Source organism: Mesocricetus auratus, unplaced genomic scaffold (assembly GCF_017639785.1).
Source record: "Mesocricetus auratus isolate SY011 unplaced genomic scaffold, BCM_Maur_2.0 Super-Scaffold_4256, whole genome shotgun sequence".
Lineage (NCBI taxonomy): Eukaryota > Metazoa > Chordata > Mammalia > Rodentia > Cricetidae > Mesocricetus > Mesocricetus auratus.
In genome coordinates this window covers 53030405-53054118 of record NW_024429182.1, presented here as the reverse complement: position 1 = coordinate 53054118, position 23714 = coordinate 53030405, and the positions used below count along the sequence as shown (strand labels likewise).

Genomic DNA, 23714 nt, shown 5'->3' with positions numbered 1-23714 from the left:
CCATTTCTCTTAATCTATGTATCTCCATGTAGTCTTGGCTTACCAGAGAATCCTTGGGCATCCTATCTTCCCTGTAGCTACATGGTGTCTCCCTGACTCCACCTTTCTTTATCCCTGTTTGAATTTCCCACATAGCTAAATCTTGCTTGTCTATTTTCCTAAATAGCTTTATTCATCAACTGATAAGAGAAACATATATTCACAGCATACAGAAGGACATGCCCCATCACAGGCTGGCCTCCAAGTCACAGAGTTTGCCTGCCTCTGCCTCCTGAGGGCTGGGATTAAAGGTGTGTTGATGGGGGAAGTCCTGTACATTTGTTAATAAAGCACTGTTAGCCAATAGGAATCTAGATAGGTGGGACTAGGAGTCCAGGAGGACTCTGGGAAGGAGAAACACGAGGAGTCAACATGTAACGCCATGGGGTAGGAGCCCGGAACTATTCTCCGGTAAGAGACATACTTAGATTAACAATCATGGGGTAATTACTTAAGTCAGAGCTAGCCAGTAAGAAACAAGCAAAGGCCAACAGCTTCATAATTAATACAGCGTCCTGTGTGTTTATTTGGGGACTACAATGCAGCAGAGCCCAGGCGGCTGGCGGGGGATAAACCAAAGCGGCTAGCAAGGAAAAGCTTCTTTTAACAGTGTGTGCCACTACCATCTGGAGTTTTCTGCACTTCTTCAGTTGGAAGAGACATTTGTACCATCCTAACAGTGTCTTTTGGTTGCTGCATTGTCACTGCCCTCACTTTACCTGTGAGGAAGTGGAAGCTTTAGGCCCACTGCAAAAATAAGTGGTTGGAGTGTGATATGAATTCAGGTCTTTCTGCTTCCTAATTTTCATTTGCCCACCACTATCCATACCCTGTGGCTATGGAGCCTTTGAGTTTGGAGTAAAAAAAAAAACCATAATTTGAAATTTTCTCCTCCACTGATTTGCCACAACTCTGCTCTACTCTGCAGACTTGGAGGGGTCAAATGAGTGGATTACTGGGGCCCCTGCTCCAACAAACACTGCCATTCTTAGGGAGTCTCTAGTGATTCGCTGGCTTTTGGAGCTGACAGTACAGCCAAGACTTGGGGTGGGGTGGATTTTACTCACCTGCACCTCTAACTACCTGTGGGGGAAACGCCCATAAATTTAGCTAGTTTATCAGTGAAATGGAACTTTATTGCAGTGATTTAGATATTTGCTCATTGAAAAGTCCTATGTAATGATAACGGGTTACAGATTCCAATGTAAGATCTAAGGCTCCACAAGGAAATCAGTATCCTGCAAGAGCAGACAGGAAAAGACCAGAACCCATATCCAGAACCAATGCTAAGCTGAGGCCTCTTGTCTATCCTCAGACGCTCTGCTCTCCATAACACTGTGACCACTGTGTAAACCCAGGGCACAGAGAACTTCCAGCGTCCTCAATGAAGCCTCTGCTTCAGACAAATGCTCCGCCTTCTAGCACAGTGTGGGCCACATACTGAAGGTTCAGATTCAGTGGAGAAATGAACAAGTTCACGAAGAGATGCCAGAACTGACAGGAGGGTCAGCTTGTGTCTCCCGCCTCAAGGCTCCTGTCTGTGCTCCTCGTGTTCTCTCCTCCCCACCCTTCCCTTTTCACAGTAGTGCAGGACACCAGAGGTACCAAAAAGGCAAACTGGACTTTATTATAAAGTTGGCTACAAAGTCACCGCAGCACCACGAGGTGGCCACCTGGGCAAGCCCAGGCAGTCTGGCGGCCGGGTGAGTCCCGCACCAGGTACACGCACTCGTGCAAGCACACGTGTGACGGCAGATCTGCCTTCCTCCATCGGAAAGGAATGTAGCATCTGTTCGCGCCCCCCACCCCAGGCGCGGGGCGCAAAAGTCACAGGAAGGGCCGCCGGGGCGGCAGAGTCCATCGGAATTGAAATCCCGTTACTGCTTTGTAGAGAATTCTACGTGGGTGTCAAGAGCCCCTCAGGGCACAGGCTAGCCCCAGATGGGCCATGCCTTTCCTCCAACAAAACCCAGGGGTCCCTAGGAATGGAGAACTGGCCCAAGCCCATGGGGCAGCGCGGTGGGGAAGTGAGACTCCCCCATTCTCCGCTTGAAATCCATTCAAGGAAGCTCACTACGAGTGAATACAGATTGAAATGGAAACTGGGATCGCTCGAAGTCCCTTGATTTTAAAAAGTTGCTCCCCTCCCTTGCCCTCCCACCTCCCCCCTAAATCCTTCGGGGCCTGGAGAATCAGATATATCCCCCTCTGGCCCCCAGAATCCCCCCAACAGTCCCGGGGGGGTGGAGAGCGGCTCCACGTCTTGATGACAATATGCCATACTTGACGACGTTAAGTCACAGACTTATTCAAAACGTTGGTTCCCCTCCACTTCCATCTGTAGGAGAGGAAGAGGGAGAAAGGGAGAGGGGAAGGGAGGGAGGGAGGGAGGGAGGGAGGGAGGGAGGGAGGGAGAGAGAGAGAGAGAGAGAGAGATCAGTCAAACTTATTAGGAAAAAGTCCTTGGGCTCAGGCTATGGCACAACGCCAATATATAATATGGGCTTCAAAGACGCTGGCCAAGTGAGGAAGGAGCCCCAGAGAGTCGATAGATAAGGGGCAATTTGGACAAATGACAGGGAGCGGTGGCTGCAGCTTTGGACAGCACAGGGCCACTGGGATGCAGCGAGGGGCTCAGCACCGTCCTTTCTTTCTCCAACTTCTACCAACTGTAGGTCTGCACCCCTTTAGGGGCGAGCATCAACTCATCGATTTTTGTATGACTTAAGCAAAATTTCTTTAACTCTGGGGCCTTGATTATTTTTGTCTATAAAATGGAGATGGTGACAGGTCTAGGTCCCTCATGAACTTTCAAGCTTTTGCCTAAGGATTGACCATCACTTTATCCCATATCACCTCCCCTGCCCACCAGGTCTACTAATCTAGCACACAAAGTTTTGCATTGTTCTTAGCCTCACTACCTTCCGTAGTGGTAGACGATATTGTTCACTTAAAAAAACTGAGGCCCAGAGAGTGGAACTAATTCACCCAATCTTCCCAATATCTGATTGGAACAGGACAGGGACTGGAGTTCGGGGAGACTGAGGCTGGACTCACCTTCATGGAAGCTGTCTTGAACTCGGCTCTGGAGTTGATGCAACTCATCAGCAAACCCTTCGTAGGGGAATGTTGAGACACCTGTCTCAAAGGCGGTTTCATAGGTGGCCAAGTCCTCCAGGAAGCTGTGATCTTCTGGGGACAGGTTGTTGCAAGGTGACAGGGCCCCTCCTGGGACCTCTGTCTCAGGATCCCCTGACCCCCATTCCCCATTGGGGTCTGGAGTAGAGAGATCCATGAAGATGTCTTCCACTGGCGTCTCTTCCAGGAATAAAGAATCAGGGTCAACCAGGAAGTCCAGCTCCTGGCATTTCCAGGGCTTCAGATCCAGGCTAAGCACAGGGGGTCCAGCCCCTGATAGGGACAAGTTGGGGTTCAGGGGCTCAAGCCCTCCAAGTGGCTCCAGTCCCCCGGTGCCAGCCTCAGCTGAAAAGGGCCTGTCCATGCCCTGAGCCAACTGGCTGATCTGCTGGATGAGACGATCTATCTCATTTTGCTCTTTCTCGGAGTATTGGAAGAAACTTTGCTTGACCGGAGAGGCCTCAGGTGTGAGCAGGCCTTCAGGCACCAGGGGAACATCCACAGAGAGAGGGCCCCGGAGCTGAGCTAGGGCCAGGAGTGTGCAGTCCCCATTACCAGGGCTGCTAGGACTTGGGGGCAACTTCTCATAGAGAAAACTGCATCCCTCCTGGGCAAAGTAAGTCTTGGTAGGATTGGGGCTCAGTTGCTCTGGGAAGGTTTGGCTGGGACTGTTCAGGTGTGCTTGGAAGGCTGTGCTGGGAGGAGTCAGCTGCTCATGGGCGGGGCTACCCAGAGGTTCTGGGAATGTGGCAGTGCTGGGGAGCAGCTGGTCTGGGAAGGTAGAGGTGCATGGAGTCAGTTGGTCTTCATAGCTTCTGGCTGAGGTTTCAGTCAACTGTCCTTGTAGTGAACTGGTTAGTGGGTCTGGGAATGTTGCACTGCTGGGTGTCAACTGATCAGAGAAAGTCACGGTGCTTGGTGTCAGCTGTTCTTGAAGAGAGCTGGATGGAGTGGGCAAGTGAGTCTGGAATGGCTCATGGAGGCTGAAGAGGAAGGCACAGCCTCCTGGCTGGTGGGGTGTGTAAGGTGGAGTACACACCAAATCCTTGCTCAGGTCTGCTTGGAGAGAAGGCTCAGGCCTAGAAGGGAATGGCAGGTAACTGAAGTCCAGTTCTTTGGAGGGTTGGGGAAGCTCTTCTGGTGTTGAGATCACACCTAGTTCAGGTGCCCTGGGGAAGCTGGTGCTTCTGGGACGCCCTAAGGCTGGCATAAAGAGTGGGTTAGAACACTGCTCCTGGGAGAAGATACTCTCAGGGAATGAGGGTAGCATGGCTGGAGTTCCTAGGACGTAGGCTGCTTGGGTGTCTTCAGAGTTTAGCTGCTGGCGGAGGCTCCAGGCTTCTGTGTCACTGGAGAGGGAAGAAGCAGTGGCTTGTAAGGCTTTGCTGTCATTTACCAGAGTTGTTTTCCGAGTTGCATTCACTCCATGCTGAGCTCAGCTCCTCCTCCTCTCCTCCACTCTGTGTCTTACAACTTACCTGATAGGGTAGTTATTGGCAGTAATAGGGCCTTCTGGACCTTCTGAGTATAGCATGCAGTAAATCCACGCCCAGCCTCCATGCTTGGCTTGAAGTCTCACTACCATTTCTGCATGAATATCTCCACTTTCAGCCACTGGGGAGAAAGAGAGGTACAGGGTTAGCAAGTCCATCAAGCAACACCACCTACACACCCACCTTGCTCACCTCCACACTGGCCAGACTAAGGAGTCTTGAATTTTCTGACTACCTAACCTGTACCTCTAGATTCCCCACCTTGACCTTATCACTTAGTGTTTCTTAGCCCTGTCTTCTATTGCCTTGATTTCTCACCCCAAGTTGACTCTATAGCCTCCGAAACTGCTGGGCTCAGGGTCTCCTTAACATCAGTGTGGACCACAATCCATTCCTGATCTATTTCCCATGCCTTCTCCCAGCTTCCTGTGTTATCCACAGTCTCTCAGGACACTCACACAGGCGGTAGTGTTGAGAAGAAGCGTGGGCCAGGTCCTCAGGGTGTAGCAGTCCATACCATGACTTACAGAGCAGTTCGCTGCGCTCAAAGCCCAGGTAGATTAGGACACTGGGAAGGTGGAAAGGGTGAGGTCAGCTTTCTGTTTTCCTTAACTCGACCCATGCACTTCACTCCCTCCCAGGTTCTCTGCCCACTTAAGCCCCATCCTCCCTGTCCTGAATCTAATAGGGTCAGGAACCTAAGGTACCCTTCTTTCTGGCCTGCCTTCTTACTGGAGTTTGAACACTCTGGGCTTACCTTTCAGAGATGTCCAGTAGGGCTAGGTCCTTAGCATGCCGGCTCTGGAACATGGCCAGGAAGAGTGAAGCAGGACCAGGGCCAGGGCCAGGGCCAGGGCGGGGTCTTGGCTCCAGCGGGGCACAGAAAGCTGTGAACACGGGGTTTCCTGCCCAGTAGGCCCCAGGTGGATGCGCATGGAATCGACCTCGAATAAGCACCAGTTTGTTTCCTGCACTCTGGCGCCGGAGGGACTTGGAGGTGTTGAATCGGCAACGGAAAAGGCGATCTAGTGAACAAAAAGATAAAACTGACTAAGAGTGGGCACTATCGAAAAAGTAGATGGTTGGAGCAGAGGAGCAGAGGAGTAGACTGAAGAACAGATAAAAAGCTCTTACCAGCATCTAGAGCAGAGGGCATGGTGAGCTGCTGGCGAACAGTGAGATGGTCAGCAGGGTCAATGATGTCGTAGATACTGTCACCCTGGGCAACCAGGTCCACCTAGAAGAATGAAAGGAAAAGTGATCATTAGTGAAGACAGCAAGAGCCAATCTGTGGCCAATAGCGTTTCTCAAGGCGTTCTGCCTCCACACACAAACCTCCAGTAACTCTCAGTTTCTCAGTAGTGGAAAGCTCAAGCTCATTTTACCCCACATTTGCCACGACCTGAGATGCAAAGACTTTCAGTACTCACCATAGAGTGGCCCAGATGCTCGCTCACACTCTCAGACAGGTATAGCAACTTCCCTTCAGCTGTGAACACAAGCAGAAATCCAGGTAGTGCTGCCACGATATCTTCAAGCTCTTGAGCTGAGAGAAGACCCGTGGGGCCAGCCAGAGGAGTGCCTGTAGGGTGAGAAGATGTTATGAGTCAGGGTAAGAGAAATGAGAAGGGCATCGTCTAAACCTCAGAGAAGACACAGGGAAATCTCACAGACCTATCTCTGCAAACACCTGTTGACCCTGTGCTTGTGGATTGTGGCCACGAAACCTGTTGCTAAAACTATCGCGCCAGGAAGTCATCAGACTTCCAATCCCTGTGCGAACCTCAGCAAACCTGAACTGTCAGCACCGTGGACAGAGCTCTCCCGAAGGGATTGGGGTTCAGCACCGCGGACAGCACCACATGCAGAAAGGTGGCTGTTTTAAGCACCGCGGACAGCAGCAAATAAGAGAGATGATTTCAGAACCTCGGACAGCACCCAGCGAGCATAGAAAGTCCCTCTAAGCGTTTCTCTGCACATGCTGCTCTTTCCTGGACTTTGCCTTTGCAGAGTTTCCCTGCAGCTTGCCAGGCTTCCTTCCGTCCACTTCCCGGATTCCTGGAGTGCCTCTGAGGCGTTGGGAACCTGGACCGTTCTGTTTTAGCTTTCCATCTCCCACAAATCTGGTGCTAGGACCATCACTCAGGCTAGTCTAGACAGAGCTCAGGAGAAAAAGTACCAAGTCCGGAGTCCCCTCAAGTCCCTTCTCTCCAGTCTTCCAGCACGCTGTCCTAGACAAGCGGCAGTTTCAACGCGTTCCCTAAGCTCCTACATCCCTAGTCCCCATCAGACCTAGTCTCCGGCAGCCCAAGCTTGCTCACCTCCAGCAAAGAAGACACCCTTGCGAGTGTAGATGCAGGCAAGACTCATAATGTGCAGGTAGGACAGCCGGACCTTGTCCGCTTCAGCCAACGGCAGCAGTTCCTTGAGGTTCCGGATCTCAGCGTTGATCTGGTCGCGGCGCGCCTTGGAGGCGCCCTTGGTGGATCGGTACATGATTGCCGGCTGTGGAGCTCCGGCTCCGGCTCCCGAACACCTGCGATCCTGTCCCGATGCACAGGAGGCTTCCTCTTCCTTGCTTCCCGGTCTTTCGCTCAGGCTCTCGCTCGCTCCCGCTCCACTCCTGGGCTCCGCTCGGCAGCGCTGCCCCCCCTCGCCTGCCTCGATCCGCCTTATATAGCTCCTGGCAGGCGTGGGGGGCTCGTTTTAGAGCGGAGGGGGGAGCGGGAGGCGGGAGGCTGGGCTAAAGCAAGCTGCAGCGGGAGCCACTGGCTGGGGAGGGGGGGGGCGCTCCTCCTCCCTCCTAGGCTTCCTACGTCATCTTGTGACGTCGAACAGGAGAGGGAGGGGGCGGGGGAAGGGGGAGAAGGAGGCTGCGGAGGGGGCCGGCTGGCGAGAGCTGTGCAGAGCCAGGCATGGAATGCAGGGACCCAGGTTTCCCATTGTTTTCTACTGGAAGGAGGAACAGTGCACGGGTTAGGGTGGTCTGAAGCCCTTGGCAGGAGAGTTGTAGAAGGTCAAGACCTTGCTAACACCAACACTGATTTTCTAAGGAGGCAAAGGATAGAGAGGGGCAGGGTCCTTCTGCGAATTTGACTCTATATGCCAGGCAAAGGTCAAAGTCACAAGAGGAACTTTCCTTGGCTTTAGGGGGAGAGGGTAGGTCACAACTGGAGGTCTTTTCTGGGGTCTATTCAATCTGAAAATCTCTTAGTCACTTTCAAATAAATAATTCCTTCCTCCCCTTCAAGCCCTGGCCTGAGGATCTAAATATCTAGGACAGCGTGGAATGGTGGTCCAGTGGGAAAGAGACCAGCTGAATTCGGCCTTGTACTCCGGGCAGCACAGGAACACAAACATCACCGCTGTGCTCTGCAGTGATTCTTCGTTCTTCTATTTTAACCTTAGCCACCTTTGGGGGAAACTGAGGCAAGGATCCAGACCCTGGTGAGGATCTGGGTCTTCATTTGGGTGTCCCCGCACCCTCTCCCGCTTGTCAGTCCCCTAGGCGAGCTGTTCCCCCGCCCTCTAGCGAGCCCCAGTGTCTCCGGCGGGCTGGGGGCGGGGGCGGGGCTGGGGGAATCCCAGCTCCATATTAGGGCAGGAATCCTCCGGCGGCTGCTGCGGCGGCGGCGGCGGGCGGGGCCTACCGGCCTCCGCACTGCTCCGGAGAGCTCCCCCCACCGCTTCGGCGGGGAAAAGGGGAGGCCGCCAAGAAGTCAGGGTCTGCTGCGCCCTCCGTGACTGCTGCACCTACCCAAGACCCTTTAATTCTGCCAGGCTCCCCTTCCCATCTCCCTCCAGTTTTCTTCCTCATTTTTAGCGCCAAGACTCCTTATTCTGCCTTTTCACTGTCCACCGTGTGTGTGTGTGTGTGTGTGTGTGTGTGTGTGTGTGTGTGTGTGTGTTTCCTTTCTTTCTTCTTCTTCCACTGAATGTTGGGCAGTCTGTCTCAGCTTTGTGGACCCCCAAACCCCCGGAAATTGCCCCTTTGGTTCAATTATCTACCTTTGTCTGGCTCATCGCCATAGGGTGCCTTTGCATCACATGTCCCCTTTCTCTCGTCAATGTATATATGATTGCTCTCTACAGAGGGAATGGGTGCCCTTTTTTTATACCACTACGTCATAAAAGGAGAAAGCAATGGGCTATGGAAACTTTTTTCCTGAAATTTCATTTAGAGTAGGAATGTGTAAGCACACTTTTAGGGCCAGAAAAAAACAAGACCATTTAAAAAATCGGGAGAGAGGGACAGTCCTGGCTGTGGAAAGTCATAGAGGTAGAGATGAACTTTGACACCACAGAGAAAAGTTTATGGTCAAGAAAACCCCCATTCCTCATGGAAAGGGGTGGTAGCAAGAGAAGCAATGTGGGGTGAGGAGAAGGCGGTGCTGGAAGAGGGTGCATACAGGAAGGGGGTATGGCTTAGTAGTAGAGCACACTTCTAGCATGCTCAAGGCTTGAGTTCAATCCCTAGTGATGCCAAAGGCGGAGGCGGGAGAGAAGGGAGAGGTACATGGTTGTAGAGACCCTATCCTGATGTGTTGTACCAATTTGGTAGAGATAAAAAGCATCTACTTAAACCATTGTGTTACCAGTGTATTTGTTTGTTTCCCAGTGCTGAGAATAGGATCAGGACTTTGGGCATGCTAGACAAGCATTCTATTACTGAAGCTCATCCCTAGCCTGTCTGTCTTCCTTAAAGACAGATACTTTAAGCCTTGGTTAGGAGACATTCTTGATATCTGCTTCGCAATAAGTTGCGTCTCTCTGCTGCGTTCAGTTGGTTCTCCAGGCAGTTTGAGCCCCTCTGCTGTGAAAGCACAGGACGGTGGCCACTGTCCGTGGTGCTGAATATTGCCTTGCCAATCAGATTGTCCATGGCCTGCCTGTAACATCAAAGTCGAGGTGGGCCTCAGGGTAGATGAGGGTGGCAGGGTGTGGCTGCCATCCTCTCTCCTGAGAATATATGTGGGCTATTTACGGGGTGGGGTCAAGACTCCTGGGATCCAGGAAATAGTTAAACTAGGGGAGAGAATTCAACTCAAGGGAAGAATCCTCGGGTTTTTCCAGGAGAAGAGACTAGGGATAAGAGACTTTGGAAGGAAGAAGGGTCTAGAAAGGCACAAGGGAGGGGGAAGAAGAGGGATCATCCTAGTTTACCTACTCTGATTCAAGTTGAGAAGCTCTGTGTGCCCCCAATGTCTCCTCTCCCTAGGCCAGCTCCCACTCCTCTTGCCTCCCACCTCCATGACACTATTTTTAACCATGCAGAACCAAAAATAGCCTGGCAGCAGCTTCAGGCCGTGGGAGAAGAGCTATTTATATCACCAGTGACGGTTCTGAAATAGCAGGCAGGAGGAGGGGGGCGGCTGGCACGCTAGAGAGCTCCTGGCCGCTGCTAAAAATACTGTCAGTGTGAGTCATCCTGGCCTGGCTGAGTCACCCCACTCTCTCCCCCCCAAGCGGCAGGCAGCAGCAGCAGCAGAGCAGAATTGGAAGTCTGAGATGGGGGAGGCATCACAGCCTTTGGTTATGGGAAATTGGGCAAGGAGTGAGTTGGGAGAGGGGTTTGGGGGTCTGTGTGTGTGTGTGTGTGTGTGTGTGTGTGTGTGCAGAAGGAATGGGTGGGGGTGTACAAGAGATTCCCAGCCAAACTTACTGGGTGAGCATACAGCATTTGCAGCTCTGCCCTCCTGCTATAGGATGTTTGAGCAATTGAAGGGAAGGTGTGTGTGTGTGTGCATGTGTATGTGTGTGTGTGTGTGTGTACTTGACTGAAGCTGTGTTGCATGTTCTGTGTCTTCATACAAGCCTGTATGTCTGAACACACTTGTCTCTCTGCATCTGTGTATCTGTTTCCATGTGTTTTGTAGCTGGGGTCTGCATCTTTGTGTGTCTATACATTTGCCAGTACGTGCATGTGTGTTTTTTATCTGTCTGTGTTTTTCTAAGTCTCTACCTTCCTGTGTCATATGCAATTATGCATTCTGTGCTTACATATATTATTTACAGATCTCTGTGTGTCTGTATCCATACCTGAGTCTGCCTTGGACCTTTTCTCATAGCATTAGATGGTTTGTATTGATTGCATGCTTCCTGAGACTCAGTGCACCTTCCCTTGCCTGCTGTGATGCCATTTGTTTTGTTTTGTTTTTTTGCTTTTACATCATCTATCCTTTGCTCATCTTTCTCTGCCAAGCATCTTTCTTTCTAACTCTAAGCCTCTAATAATTTTCAAAGTCCTCTCTGCTGCATGCAGTATCTGCAGTGGAGAAAAACAACTTCGTAGGAACCCTTTCTCTAGAACCATCCCGAATCTTCTCTGGCCTGCAGGAGTAAGTGGTTTCTATCACTCCATATTTGGGGAGCTGAGCGAAGGGCTTTCTTTCGTTCTAAATAAAATTGCTGGTGTGGGCACAGGCATGTGTAGCACGCACATACACACAGAGACACACATAACTGAGAGAATGAGAGAAAAAAATATCAAGGTCCCTTCTTTACTGAGCAGAGCTCGCATCTGTTGCCATGGAAACCCACCCACTCCTTCCCCGAAAAATCACCAAGAAGAGGTGATGGCATCGAGAAGGGATTGGCTGAATCCTTTCTTTATTTTTTTCCGAAAAAGGCCTTTTTACAGCAAGAACAGGCCATGAGATCCCTTGCCCCTGTCATGCATAGCTTTATTGGGGCTCTAGAGGGACATCACCCTCAATGCCTATTAGAGAAGAAGTGATGTATCTTTTTCAGAGATTTTCCAGGAGGAAGACCTCCTGTGGAGCTGGAAGGTGGGTGGAGAATTTGGTTCTTCAGAATATCATGGAGACCCCTGGCTGCTTTTTCTCAGAAATTGGAGCAAAGATGTTGACAGAGGACTGTCAGTGCACATGTGGTGTTTGTCTGCACAAGTATGTCTGTGAAGAAGGGAAGGGGAGATGAGGGGAAGGAGAGGGAGAGGAAGGAGGAAGCCAGAGAATGAAAGAAAGAATGAACACTTGCTAGGGCTTCAGAGATGGAAAGGTGCTAAAGGATGTGGCATTCAGAGACCATATGAGAAATCAGGAGCACAAGATGACAACGTGAAATTTCCGATGCAACAAATGGGGTTCCCACTGGACCACAGCTGCCACTGCTTCATGGAGCCTCCAGGGCTGCCTAGGAGAACACAGAAGCCTATTCTTCCTGACTCTAGTACCAGCCTGACTCTCGAAGGCCTCCTGCAAAGCCTGGCCACCGGCCACTGCAGCCATGGTGCTCCCTCGAGTGAACTCTAGCACCCTGCCAAATGGGTAGATGGTGGAAAAGAGAGAACCCTTGCTTTCTCCTGTGCTTGGCTTGCACCAGAAATGGGGTCACTGAGGACTGCAGGTTGGAAAGACAGACCAAGAACCTGACTCTATTGAAAGATGCATTTCTGTCCTAGAAGGCTATTAATCACCCTCAGCAAGCAAGGATGTGACCCCTGTAGAAGACTTAACGCCACTCAAAGTGATGGGGTGAGGGGATGGAGGGACTCGCTCTGATCTTGTAGATACTTTCTTTTTCATTTACTTATCATTCGGGGACATGCATGTGTCATGGTGTGCATGTGTGGAGGCCAGTTCTTTTACCCTACCACATGGGTCCTGGGAGAGGACCAAACCCAGGTCATCAGGTTTGCCAGCAATGCCTTAACCTTCCTAGCCATCCTGTCAGCCCCTCTTAGACATTTTCTCAGGACTAATATGATTGGTATTATTATGTTCATTATATAGTTGGTGAGATTAAGATCAGAAATGCACAATGACCTAAAGCCACATAACAAGGCGCAGGCAAGAGAACAAGCTTAACTCCCCCCACACACACACTGAAACTGTTCTCTTGCCACATTGAACAAAATTCTATGACCCCAAATAAAATCTGGTCCACCACTTCTTTTTGCAAATGAAGTTTTACCGGGACAGATTTAATCCCATTAGTTTACTTATGGCTGGTGCCGTCTTCACACAGTCACAGAGTTAGGTAAATGCAGAAGAGGACAGAGACCACTAAGCCACGATGACTTCTACCTGACCCTTGAAGGAGGGCCTGCCATCCTTAGAGCAGAGGGCAAAGAAAAACCTTCCCCAGCCCTCCCCATATCACTGTTGCTCTCTGGACTCAGAACAAACCAAGCTGCCACTTCAGCTCCCTTTCCGCTTCCTTTACCCATCTAAGGGAGAAGAACTTAGGACGCCCTTACTAATATCTAGCCCTTTTTGTAACCATGGATGTATAGTCTCTCCCATGAAGAAGTGATTCTGCATAGCCCATTCCCATGACAGCATGAGTACCAACTGGCAATGAAGAGGCAGGTTCTCTCATTCCATCCCTGGTCTCTTTGGGACTGCATTTTGGGAAGATTAGCTGTCCCTTATTGGAGGCTAAGCTGCTATCAGGAAGACCAAAAATGAACATATTATGAGCTATCAGGCTTCCTGATGTCTCTGGCTCAATGGAAGAATATATATACACCTTCCCAGAGAGGGTGAGCAACTTGCTCAGGGTCACACAGCCAGAATGAAATGAACTCAGAATTAAAATCCATGTTTCTTGGCTTCCACATTCTTTCTGTTTTCTCTTTAAAGTCTAGATTTTTCTTATTATACTGTTCTTTTGAATTGGAGGACTTGCAATCCCATGAGTGCTTTCCAGAAGGTTCTCTGGCAGTCCTCAGTCCTTTGTTTATGGTGCACAATTATGCAATGGAAAATCAGCCCTTAAGTAGTGCTGGCTTGTGCAGCCTCGAGCTTCAGTGGCACCCCCACGGGCTGTCTCCCTTCTCCTCCGGCCTTTCCACTGTGAGATCACCCCCTCAATCCTACTTGCTCATGGAAGCACTCAGAATGTTTTATCTACTTATGGTTATGAAATCAACAAATCTCATGTGAAGAGGGTACATGCTGGCACCCACGCATGGAAACGGTCAGAGCCAGGGGAGTGGGCTGGGCAGAGGGGGGTAAGGAGGGATGGAGTGGGTGGGAGGGGGATCTAGAACCTGGATGGGAGATATGAAGGTGTCTGGGCAAGGCTTGGGCACAGGGCTGGTAGAGGGGCCTGCTCCTAGGAAGGGAGGAAATCAATTCATGGGACACACTTTAAAAATTCAGACCAAGGACTCTATTGCCTCAGTGGCACGGAGATAGAAGTGGAGGGCATGACCCTGCTCTCTAGACCTGCAGGCCTGGGGGAGCAGACACCCCCACACATTCGTGTCTGTGATCTTCCTCAACTTGTGAATTCTTCCCTGCCCCAATGATCGTCTAGTGGTGACTAGCACAGCCCTTCCGCCCCACAGCCCCACCTGTGCCTGACAGGGTCTCAGGTATCCTAGCCTAACCTCAGATTCATTACATAGCAGAAGATGACCTTGAACTTCTGGTCCTCCGGTCTCTACCTCCCAAATGCTAGAATTACAAGTGTGCACCTGTTTTCTCACTGCATTTGTCAGTCTTAATCGTCATGCTTGTTCCTTGTCTACTAGCCCACCCCCTGCCACCATATTGTCACCATTCACCATATGACTGAGCAGAAGTCAGGGACTAAGGGGGTGGACATGATGCTCACTACACACACCTGAGGGATGAATTGCCAGCCTCTGTGGTGGATGCTGGAAGTGAGGGAGACATAACCCTGGCTTTAACATCATGGAACCTCCACGCTGCAAAGAAGACTGTGCCAGCAAGTCATCTGAATGAGAGACAGTCATGAAAGAAGCCTCAGGGTACTCGGGGCTGAAACATAAGGGAAGACCAAGCCTAGGGAGTGGACAGTGGGCTCCCTGGGAAGGTGTGTTTGAGCTGTGTTGCTGGGAGTCAAGAAGCCATCTGACTAACTTGGCTGTGCTGGGTGAGTGGGGTAGGGTGGAGCATGGTCCTGAGGCTTTGTAAGGTGTGGTGGGTCCTGAGGGTCGAAGATAACAAGTGCATTAATTAGGTGGACACAAGGCAGTGCCATGGGGAAGCTGCCCTCCTCCCCTTCTATAACCAGCAGATATGGCAGCAGGAGCTGTGCTGGGAATGGACCTGAGATGAGGTGACCAAGGCTCAGCCTTTAATCACCAGGGCTGCCAGGAAGTTGTAGGAGCAACCCAGATCTCCTCCCGGGCTGTGCTCTGGTGACCCTCGACCCTGCTTCCGCCTTCCCTTCCCCCGTTTTTAGCTATGGGCAGCTCTGCCACCCTGCTCCCTGCATCCCTGCTCCCTGCATCCCTGCTCTCTGCATCCCTGCTCCCTTCAGCCCTGCTCTCTGCATCCCTTGTGCACATACGAGCCCCTTGCCTCTCCCTGCTCTGTTTCTCATTTTCCTCAATATCTTGGCTCAACTATCACTCCAGAAAGTCTTCCTTATCAGGTCAAGTCTCTAGATATAGGTTCCGTGGCATCTGGTGTTTCTGTCACCAGTGGTGACAGTGACAATTTTGTAGTTTGTTCTGTTGATGAGTTAGTTGGACACTGTCTTTCCTGGCCTCTGCTGGAGCCCCTGTTTTATCCACCACCAGCTTGGAGCAATGTACCCCCCCTGTATTTGTAAAAAAAAATCTAAAAGATGGAAAAAGTGGGGGTATTTTTCTTGGTGAAGAGAAAGCTGAAAGGGGTGGCTTGCCATATTTAGAATGGAAGGGCCAGCAAGAAGGCTCATCAGGTAGTGGTGCCTGCTGCCATGCCTGAGAACCTGAGTTCAATCCCTACTACCGACATGGTAGTAAGAGAGAACTGACTCCACCAGGTCCTCTGACCTCCCACGCAGACCATGGCACATGCCCACCCACACACACACACACACACAAAATAAACAAAAACATGACTAGACACATGAAAAGAGGAGTTTGAACAGATAGGATCTTCAAGTAGAGGTTGGAAGACAGGCAAGGCACGGGAGGCAAGAGGGTGGGGACTGGAGGGAGGTTGGGACTGAGTCTTGCCTCTGTCACAGACAGTGACAATGGTCATTTAAGGGACATACAACTCCATGCTCCAGTATTAAATTGAGATGTAAGGATAATAAAACTTTGTGTTAAGACCTTGATGCAAGAACTAGGTGAGGGTCAGTCAGTGGTAGTGCACACCTTTAGTCCCAGCACTCAGGAGGCAGAGGCAGGAGGATCTCTATGAGTTCAAGGCCAGCCTAGTCTACAGAGTGAATTCCAGGACAGGCTCCAACATTACATAGAAAAACCTGTCTCGAGGAAAAAAAACAAAAAACAAACACACAAACAAACAAAAAAAGAACTAGGTGAGGCAGAGGCAGGCAGACCTCTATGAAGTTGGAGGACAGCCTGGTCTACAGAGCAAATTCTAGGATAGCCAAAGTTACACAGAGAAACCCTGTCTCGAAACAAAAAAACAGACAAACAAACAAGAAGAACTAGGTGAACTGATTTATCAAAGCACTCAGAACAAACTCATAGGCATGAAAGGAACAGGGTAAGTGTTGGATATGAATGGGAGCGGCTATTATCTTAAGGAAAGTATATTTTCAATAAGACTAAACAGAAATGACTCGCTTGGGTTCATAGTCCTGTGTGCTTCCTGCATTCTTGGTCTGTGTGTACCAGGTGGAGGCAGCTGGGGTAGGGGCTGAAATATCTCAAAGAGAGGAATAAAGATATCAGTGGAGTCACCAGGTGACCCTGGGGGTTTGGAATCAGACCCCTTCCTGTGTATCAATGGGCATCCATACGTCCCTCAAAAGCAGAATGCAGCATCTAGGCCAGTACCAATGTATTCTTCAGGAGTCAACAATTGAAATCCTTGGTCATATTTCTAGAAGCCAATCTGATCGTGTTCTTACCCAGCTTAAATGCTGGCTCCTATTTTCCATACCCCAGTGCTCCCTGTGAACCAGGTTTGCAGGGCAGCATGGACCCCAGATTTATGCTCATCTGTAATAGCACCTGAGTGTCCCCAGTGACATAGAGTTTACCAGTGCAGCAGCTACCCATGCCTTATGTATGTGGCGAGGGGATCAGCTCATTAGAACCCCCAGAGCAGACGGGATTGTGGGCTGATCACTCCCAGTGGCCCTGGGCATACAGAAGAAGCATCTTCAGGAAGCAGCCCAAAAGGGGCCAGGAAAGACAGAGGGATTTAAAGCTCAGAGATGATCAATAGGCCTGGTCCAGAGGTAGAAAGAAAACCCCAAGAGCAACAAAGAAGACACTCCAAGAGCAGAGAGCTGGGGACACCCCCACCCCTGCAAATTCTGCAGCCACAGTTGGCTAAGACAGAGAAGCAGCTGTGCTGGCCTGTCGCTGGAGAAGCTTCTGGAACTAGGAAAGGATGAGCACTGTGTGGGTGGGAAGGGGACACCAGGAAGCTGCAGAGGAAAGGACCATCTGGTGAGGGGAAAGCTCCTGAATGGCCCAGCCCTGGCTGAGGATTCCTCTGCCAAGGATTCAGAGATCTGGGATGAAGAGGAAGTGAGCTTAGCCCCAGTGCCAGCAGATTGTGTTTAAGGCAGAGGAAGAGTCCCAGGCAGAAGGATCAGGAGATGTGGGTTCTAGCCCTAGCTGCCACAGGGGGTACCAGGCAAGCCCCTTCCCTTCCCTTCTCTTCTCTTCTCTTTTCTCCGGGCCTCCCCTTGCCTGTTTGCAAAGTGAAAGAGCACTAGAACACTTGGCCTTAAAGGACCATCCTCCCCTATCTAGCCTCGTGAGTGTCTCTGTATCCTGGTCACACTTGGCTTTAGAATTTGAATACAGCAAAGCTGAAAACCAGTTTCAGGCATGGCTGAGCCCATGTGCCCAGTGTTAGGGTCTGAGGGAGCTTGGAGTCTCCAGGGGACCATGCTTCCCAATTCTGGGTGAGCAGAGTCACCTGGGATCCCTGAACACCAAGCCTGTAGCTCAGTGGCAAGCAAGTAGTTCACTGGCTTTTTCCCTCATTAGATCCAACCAAGGCAGGGCTGTTCTTACGGGTTCGTACCTACTTCATCAGGGGACTCACCATTGGAGGAGTCTGATGGGGTCCAAAATGCACAACACAGACCCCTGCTCATCCTGAGACTGGTCTGCACAGCCTGAAGTCACTAATGTCTGCAGACTCCTTAACGTCATTCAGTCTTGTGGAGGGAAGAAAATCCTGTCAGCATGGTCCCCCAGGCAGCCATAGGTGGACCCACAGTCTAGCCCAGACACCCACTTGCAGAGAGTCTCAGAGGCCCAACTGAAGTGGGAGCTCATTTGAGGTCATCTCTCTCGGGTGACTGAAGGCTAGTGCAGAATGAAGGAACCCAAGGGCCACAGCCACAGCTCGAGACTGTAGGTCCGGAAATATGTATTTGCCGTGACCTGTGTGTCATTCAAAGGCTGGCCTCTGGGGTGAGGAGGCAGTGTTCTGGGTCCTAATCTCAGCAACAAATATACTGCTTTGCCTTGTGACCTTGGCAAATGACGTCTCTTTGAAGATTGCCTCAGTTTCCCCCTTTGTGCATTGAAGGCTTGACCCTGGCAATGGGTGCCCCTTGGAAGCGCCATCCAAGGCTCCAGGAAAAGGTGTTACAAACTGAACGGAAAAATGCTGATCTAGATCAGATCCACTCTGGATCCCCAACTCTGGTCCAGAATGGAGACCTGCAGATGTCTGGAAATCGCACATCTCAAGAATGGCCAAGTACATCATGCTGTGTCCTCTGTCAGGTGTCGTCAGGACTGGCAGAGGGTCCAAGGGGCTGGGTCCACATGGCTCTGGGGAGGCCTGCCAGTGTCCAGCAGGCCACATTTCCATCCAGAAACCAAGTGGCACTTGCAGACCGTCTAGGAGAGGTTTAACTCCAGAATGTTCCAGAGAGCTGGTGAGCTGCAAGAAGCCTTCAATGGAAGCAGCATTTATAAGCAACAAGCTCGTCATGGAGTCCATGGGATCCAGAAGTTTGTCCAGAAAGGCCATTGGTCCAGAAAACCCACCTAAGATCTGGATGTTGCTGGAGGAGAAACGACAGCTGGTAGGAGGAGGAGTTACCTAACCCTTGGCTGGGTGCAGGGCAAGGGAGAAGGAGGAATACAACCTATCAGTAGTCTTCAGCATTAAGGAATAGGGGGCTTTCCCGGGGCCAGGAAGCCAGGCTCCCCAGGCTCGGGTCTATGCTCCTCCAGGACCTAGCCATGTGACTCTAGCCAATGATTACCCTTCTCTGTGCCTCGGTTTCCCTTTCAGTTCAGTGAGAGGGCTGAGTTTTCCTGGAATCCCAATTCTACTTCAAACTAAGCCCCAAGAATAAATGGCTTAATCGAGGGCTGAAAAGAGGCCCAAGGGCCGCGAGGTCCTCACCTGGCGTTGTCTCTCTTGTGGCCTTGTCCGTAGGATCTCCAAGCACGGATAGGCCTGGCATCTTGTTTCCTTCCAAGGTTTCTATAAGACACTCTCCCCTCTTGGGGGCAGGGGACGAAGGGTTAAGGGCAAGACCTCCTCTCTCCAAGGTTGAAGTGTCCCCACAAAGGTGGAGGACGTTAGGATGGAAATAGGGTGGAGCATGGCTCCGGGGGGCTTCCAAGGCCGGCCAGGACTCCGCCGCGCAGGGGCGGGGGCAGCTCCTGAGCTCTGGCGAAGCAGCCACTCTGCCAGTTGCCTTAAAAAGGCGCCAGCGCGCGCGCATCAGCAGAAGGGCTGCGGCTGTCTTCCAAAATAGGCAAGAACTGGGAGGCCGCGAGAGATGAGCTGCGAGGAGTGCAGACGTCACGCAGGGCCTCCCTCCTCCCAGCCTCCCTCCTCCGTCTGCATCACATTGCCATGGCAACAGAGTGCCGCGGTAGCGGATGAATGAGCTTCAGCGAGCAGAGGAGCCCACAGAGATGCGCGCTCCCTCCGCGTATCAGGTAACAGGGCTGCGAAGCAAAGGGATGCAGACACAGTCAGAAGAAAGAGTGCCAGGACCCACTCATTCCCCACTGATCCTACTGTGTACCAGAGGCCCAGGGGCTATCAGGGCTAAGAATCTCTGACCCTTTGGTTCAGAGTTCCTTTGTTCCTAGTGTTCCCCTTTCCCTCATTCAATTAATTCTCAGAACCCCGAACTCTGCTGAAAACAGCCTGTGCCTTAGCGCCACTGTGTGGCGGTTCATGATGCTGCGGCAAGAATTTGTGGCTGGAGTTCCTCCGTCTATGTCGCCCTCTGGCGTTTGTGCGAGAGAAAACCTAGGAGCATTGGGCTATTCAAAGAAGGAAGCTATGAGGCCATTCACAGGTAACGTCAGTTAGTACGGCGGTAAGCGCCTTTCCGTACTGTCTCATTACATTCTCAAATCATCTCTCTAATGCGGATTACTATTGCTGTTACCATTTTACAGGGGACAAAAACTGAGGTTGAGAGAGCGGGCAATTTTGTCCAAGAATCTACAGCACCAAGGGGTGGTGTTCCCAGAACTCATCACAGCATAAAAAAGTGCCTGTGACTCTTTCACATGTACGGTCACATTCTCTTGGCATAAGTAAGATGGACCTCATTAAGATTATTCCCGTTTCACAGATAAGATTGTCTGGGAGAATGTGATGGCTTGCTGGAAAGGATGGAGCCTGGCTCTCTAGACTACTGATCTCAGAATTTAGGCAACAAGGGAGTTGGATGAAGTCCACCACTCCTGGCCAGGAGAGGGGTGGAGAGCTCTGTCTCTCTGCTCCTTCCATGGGTAGCTGAAATTCTCTGTGTACCACGTCATATTTTCAGGTTGTTGTCTGACAATGTCTGACCTTCCTGCTTCTTCTGAACCCTCTACAGGGCCCCTCCCAATGTGCACTATGTGTATGCATATGTGTGCATTTATATGTATGTATGTATGTGCAGTATGTATGTATGTATTATATGTGTATGTATATGTATGTATGTATGTATGGGCACTATGTGTATGTATGTGTGTATGTATTATATGCATATGTACATGTATGTATGTATGTGCACTATGTGTATGCATGTGTGTATGTATGTGCACTATGTGTATGCATGTGTGGATGTATATATATGTGTGTGTATATGTATGTGTGTATGTATGTGCACATGTACATGTATATGTATATGTGTATGTATGTGCAGTATGTGTATGCATGTGTGTATGTATATATATGCGTGTGTATATGTATGTGTGTATGTATGTGCACTGTGTATGTATGTGCACATGTACATGTATATGTATATGTGTATGTATGTGCAGTATGTGTATGCATGTGTGTATGTATGTGCACTATGTGTATGCATGTGTGTATGTATGTGTTATGTATATGTATGTATGTATGTGCACTATGTGTATGCAGTACATGTGGAGATCAGAAGAGGTATCAGATGGAACTGGGGTTACAGACAGTTGAGAGCTGTCATGGTGGTGATAGGAACAGAGCCCAGGCCCCCTCTGCAAGAGCAGCCAGCACTCTACTTTTTTAATTATTTAACTTTATTTTATGTGCATGAGGTATCAGATCCCCTGGAACTGGAGTTACAGACAGCTGTGAGCTGCCATGTGGGTGCTGGGAATTGAACCCGGGTCTTCTAGAAGAACAGTCAATGCTCTTAACCACTAAGCCATCTCTCCAGCCCCAGCCAGCACTCTTAACCACTGATCCATCCTTCCAGCCCTTCCCCCACCTTATTATTTTCAACTCATGCACTTAGGGGTGGCCAGGCTCTGACTCAAACCACTGAAGGAATCTAAGAGCTGGCTGTCATCCTTCAAGGCAAAGACAGTGCTGGTAGCTTTAAGAGAGGGGAATTGGCGGTGAAGCATCAGTGAGGCATGTTCACCCCACATGGTAACACTAATTGAACTTACCAGGCAGACCCTGGACTTCCAAGTTCTGTCAGAGGCCATCTTACCTCGTCTAAGGAAGCACACCAATGTGGTGTACTCATTTTTTCAACCCCGATGCCTCTGCTTTGCTTCCTTTTTCGTCCTTAATAGGATTTTCGACCAATTCTGAAAGGCTGTGAAAATCCATTCGGAAGTGACCTTTATCCAGACATTCCTTGATGTGTCCCCAGGTGGCCTTTCTTGAACTCTTTCCAAACATTTCCTTGATGGGTTTTCTTCCATCCCGAGGGTTGGGGTTCCAGTTGCTCCTCTCTGCCTGCTGGCACTGGGGTCTCCTGGGACAGTCAGGGCTAAGGCTACAAGGACACTTGCAGTTTGCTATCAGTTGGTAATCTTCACCCTTGAGTTGTATTGGTTAAGTGTCTCTGCTGCGAAGGCTCCCAGTTTGCTCCTTGCCCAGGGTTGTGGCCTATCAGCTACTTTTGCCATTGCTCTGATGAAATGCCAGATAGGAACTACTTCAAAGAGGAAGTATTTACTCTGGTCCATGACTCAGGGGTTACAGTCTGTCCTAGTTAACTTTGTCAAATTGACACAGCCTAGAGTCATCAGAGAGGAGAGCCTTGATTGAGAAAGAGCCTAAATGCTATTGACCTGTGGGCGTGTCTGTGGGGAGGGATTGTCTAGATTGTTAACTGATGCAGGGGGCCCAGCCCACTGTGAGCTGCACCATCTCAAGGTTGTAGCCAGGAGGTGGTGGTACACACCTTTAATCCAAGCAGAGGCAGGGAGAGGCAGGAGGATCGCTGAGTTTGTCAGCCTGGTCTCCAGGGCAGGTTCCAGGACAGCCAGAGCAACACAGAAAAACCCTATCTTGAACACCTCCCTACCTCCAAAAAAGGAAAAAAAAAAACAAAGAAAGAACGAAAAGAAACATGAGCCCTGGAGCAAGCCAGCAAGCATTGTTCCTCCACGGCTTCTGTGATAGGTTCCTACCTTGAGTTCCTGACCTGACTTCCTCCATGATGGACTGTGAGTGTGGAAGTGTAGGCTAAAATAAACCAATTCTTCCCTAAATTGCTTTTGGTCTCAGTATTTTGTCACAACAGAAAGGAAGCAGAGTCCATGGCAGGGAAGGAATGTTGGTAGGGGCTGCTCATGGCTGTGGTTACAGCGTATTATCAGTCAGGAACCCTAGAGTTGGGGCTGGAACCAGAGTCACACTACAACTCAAAAGGTCCATAGCACTGACTTCTCAGGCAGACCCCTCCTCCAAAAGATTCACAATCTCCCAAGACAGTGCCATGGGCTGGAGACCAATTGTTCAGACACCTGAGTCGGAGATGGGAGAGATCTTATACCCAAGTCATATCACAAGGCTATATGACTGCTTAGTGGTAGTTTCTACCAGCAGGGCCTGGGCTAAGCATGGTCAGTGCAAGTCATGTCTCCTAAATTCTTACAAGCTAACACTTTTGAACCAACATGTTGCAGACTACTGATTAGAGACAATCAGTATTACAGACAATATTTTTCCATATTATACCTACAGCCAGTTAGCCAATCTTTGTGGCATGGGTCATTCTGGTGTGTTAGTTTTGGGGGTTTTTTATCAGTTAGCTATGGCTTTGTAATAGATACTGTAGGGAAAAGGGACCAGTCAAAGAAACAAACCCTGAGCAGAGCCAAAGAAACACACTTTGGCCCTGAAACCAGAACCAAAGAAATGTACCCTGACCCTGAAACCAGTGCCAAAGGAATACACTTTGTCCCTGGAATCTGACTCAGTGAAAGAAATGCACCCTGGCCCTAAAATTGGAGCCAAAGGGCTAAAAGGACCAGAGAAAGAAACACACTTTGGCCCTGAAGCCAGAGCCAAATCTGACCCTAATCCTGTGTAGAAAATTAACCAATCCTCGAGCAGAGCTCTAGCCAATCTGAGCTCAGCACTGAAATTGGACCAATCCCTACACTGGAAAAACTTTCCCGCCCCCAAGAATCCCTATATGAATCCTGTATACATTCAGCACATTCAGCTTGGCTGATCCAGCTGCTTCCTTCCAATAAACCCCTTCGATTTCTTTTGTAGCAGCCCTGGCGATGGAGCAGAGGCCTCTGGGCAGAGCAGAGTGAGCAGGGCTGTAACACTTTTGCTGGGGGAAACCTTCCCTTGGCAGAGCGGAGTGTATCCGCTCTCCGGGAGCAGAGCTGAACTGTAGCAACTTTGCCCGAGAAACCTCCTGCCGAGCAAAACTGCTGCACTGGACAAATATCTCCAGCTGGAGACCCTG

General features: G+C 50.3%; 1 protein-coding gene across 2 annotated transcripts; it reads right to left on the bottom strand.

Annotated features, from left to right (window-relative positions):
- Nucleotides 1-1641: 1641 nt before the first annotated feature.
- Nucleotides 1642-19520, bottom strand: Npas4 (neuronal PAS domain protein 4). 2 transcript variants are annotated; one of them, XM_040749903.1, is made up of 9 exons: nucleotides 18959-19520; nucleotides 6992-18611; nucleotides 6101-6252; nucleotides 5805-5907; nucleotides 5428-5695; nucleotides 5129-5238; nucleotides 4656-4791; nucleotides 3097-4526; nucleotides 1642-2377 (listed from the first exon to the last, which is right to left on the bottom strand). In XM_040749903.1, exons 2-9 carry the CDS (start codon nucleotides 7164-7166, stop codon nucleotides 2349-2351), a joined length of 2403 nt encoding a protein of 800 aa, XP_040605837.1. In that variant the 5' UTR covers nucleotides 7167-18611; nucleotides 18959-19520; the 3' UTR covers nucleotides 1642-2348. The 2 variants fall into 2 exon arrangements, with proteins under 2 accessions (XP_040605837.1, XP_005064087.1); XM_005064030.4 differs by having other exon boundaries at nucleotides 6992-19520.
- Between the last annotated feature and the right edge of the window lie 4194 nt (nucleotides 19521-23714).

Excerpts from the sequence above, each read along its gene's own strand:
- Npas4 (XM_005064030.4), bottom strand. The coding sequence starts at position 7,166 with ATGTACCGATCCACCAAGGGCGCCTCCAAGGCGCGCCGCGACCAGATC. Across the intron at positions 6,253-6,991 it reads GGGTGTCTTCTTTGCTGGAG|GCACTCCTCTGGCTGGCCCC; the intron begins GTGAGCAAGCTT and ends CTCACCCTACAG. Across the intron at positions 4,792-5,128 it reads TTCTCAACACTACCGCCTGT|TGGCTGAAAGTGGAGATATT; the intron begins GTGAGTGTCCTG and ends CTTTCTCCCCAG.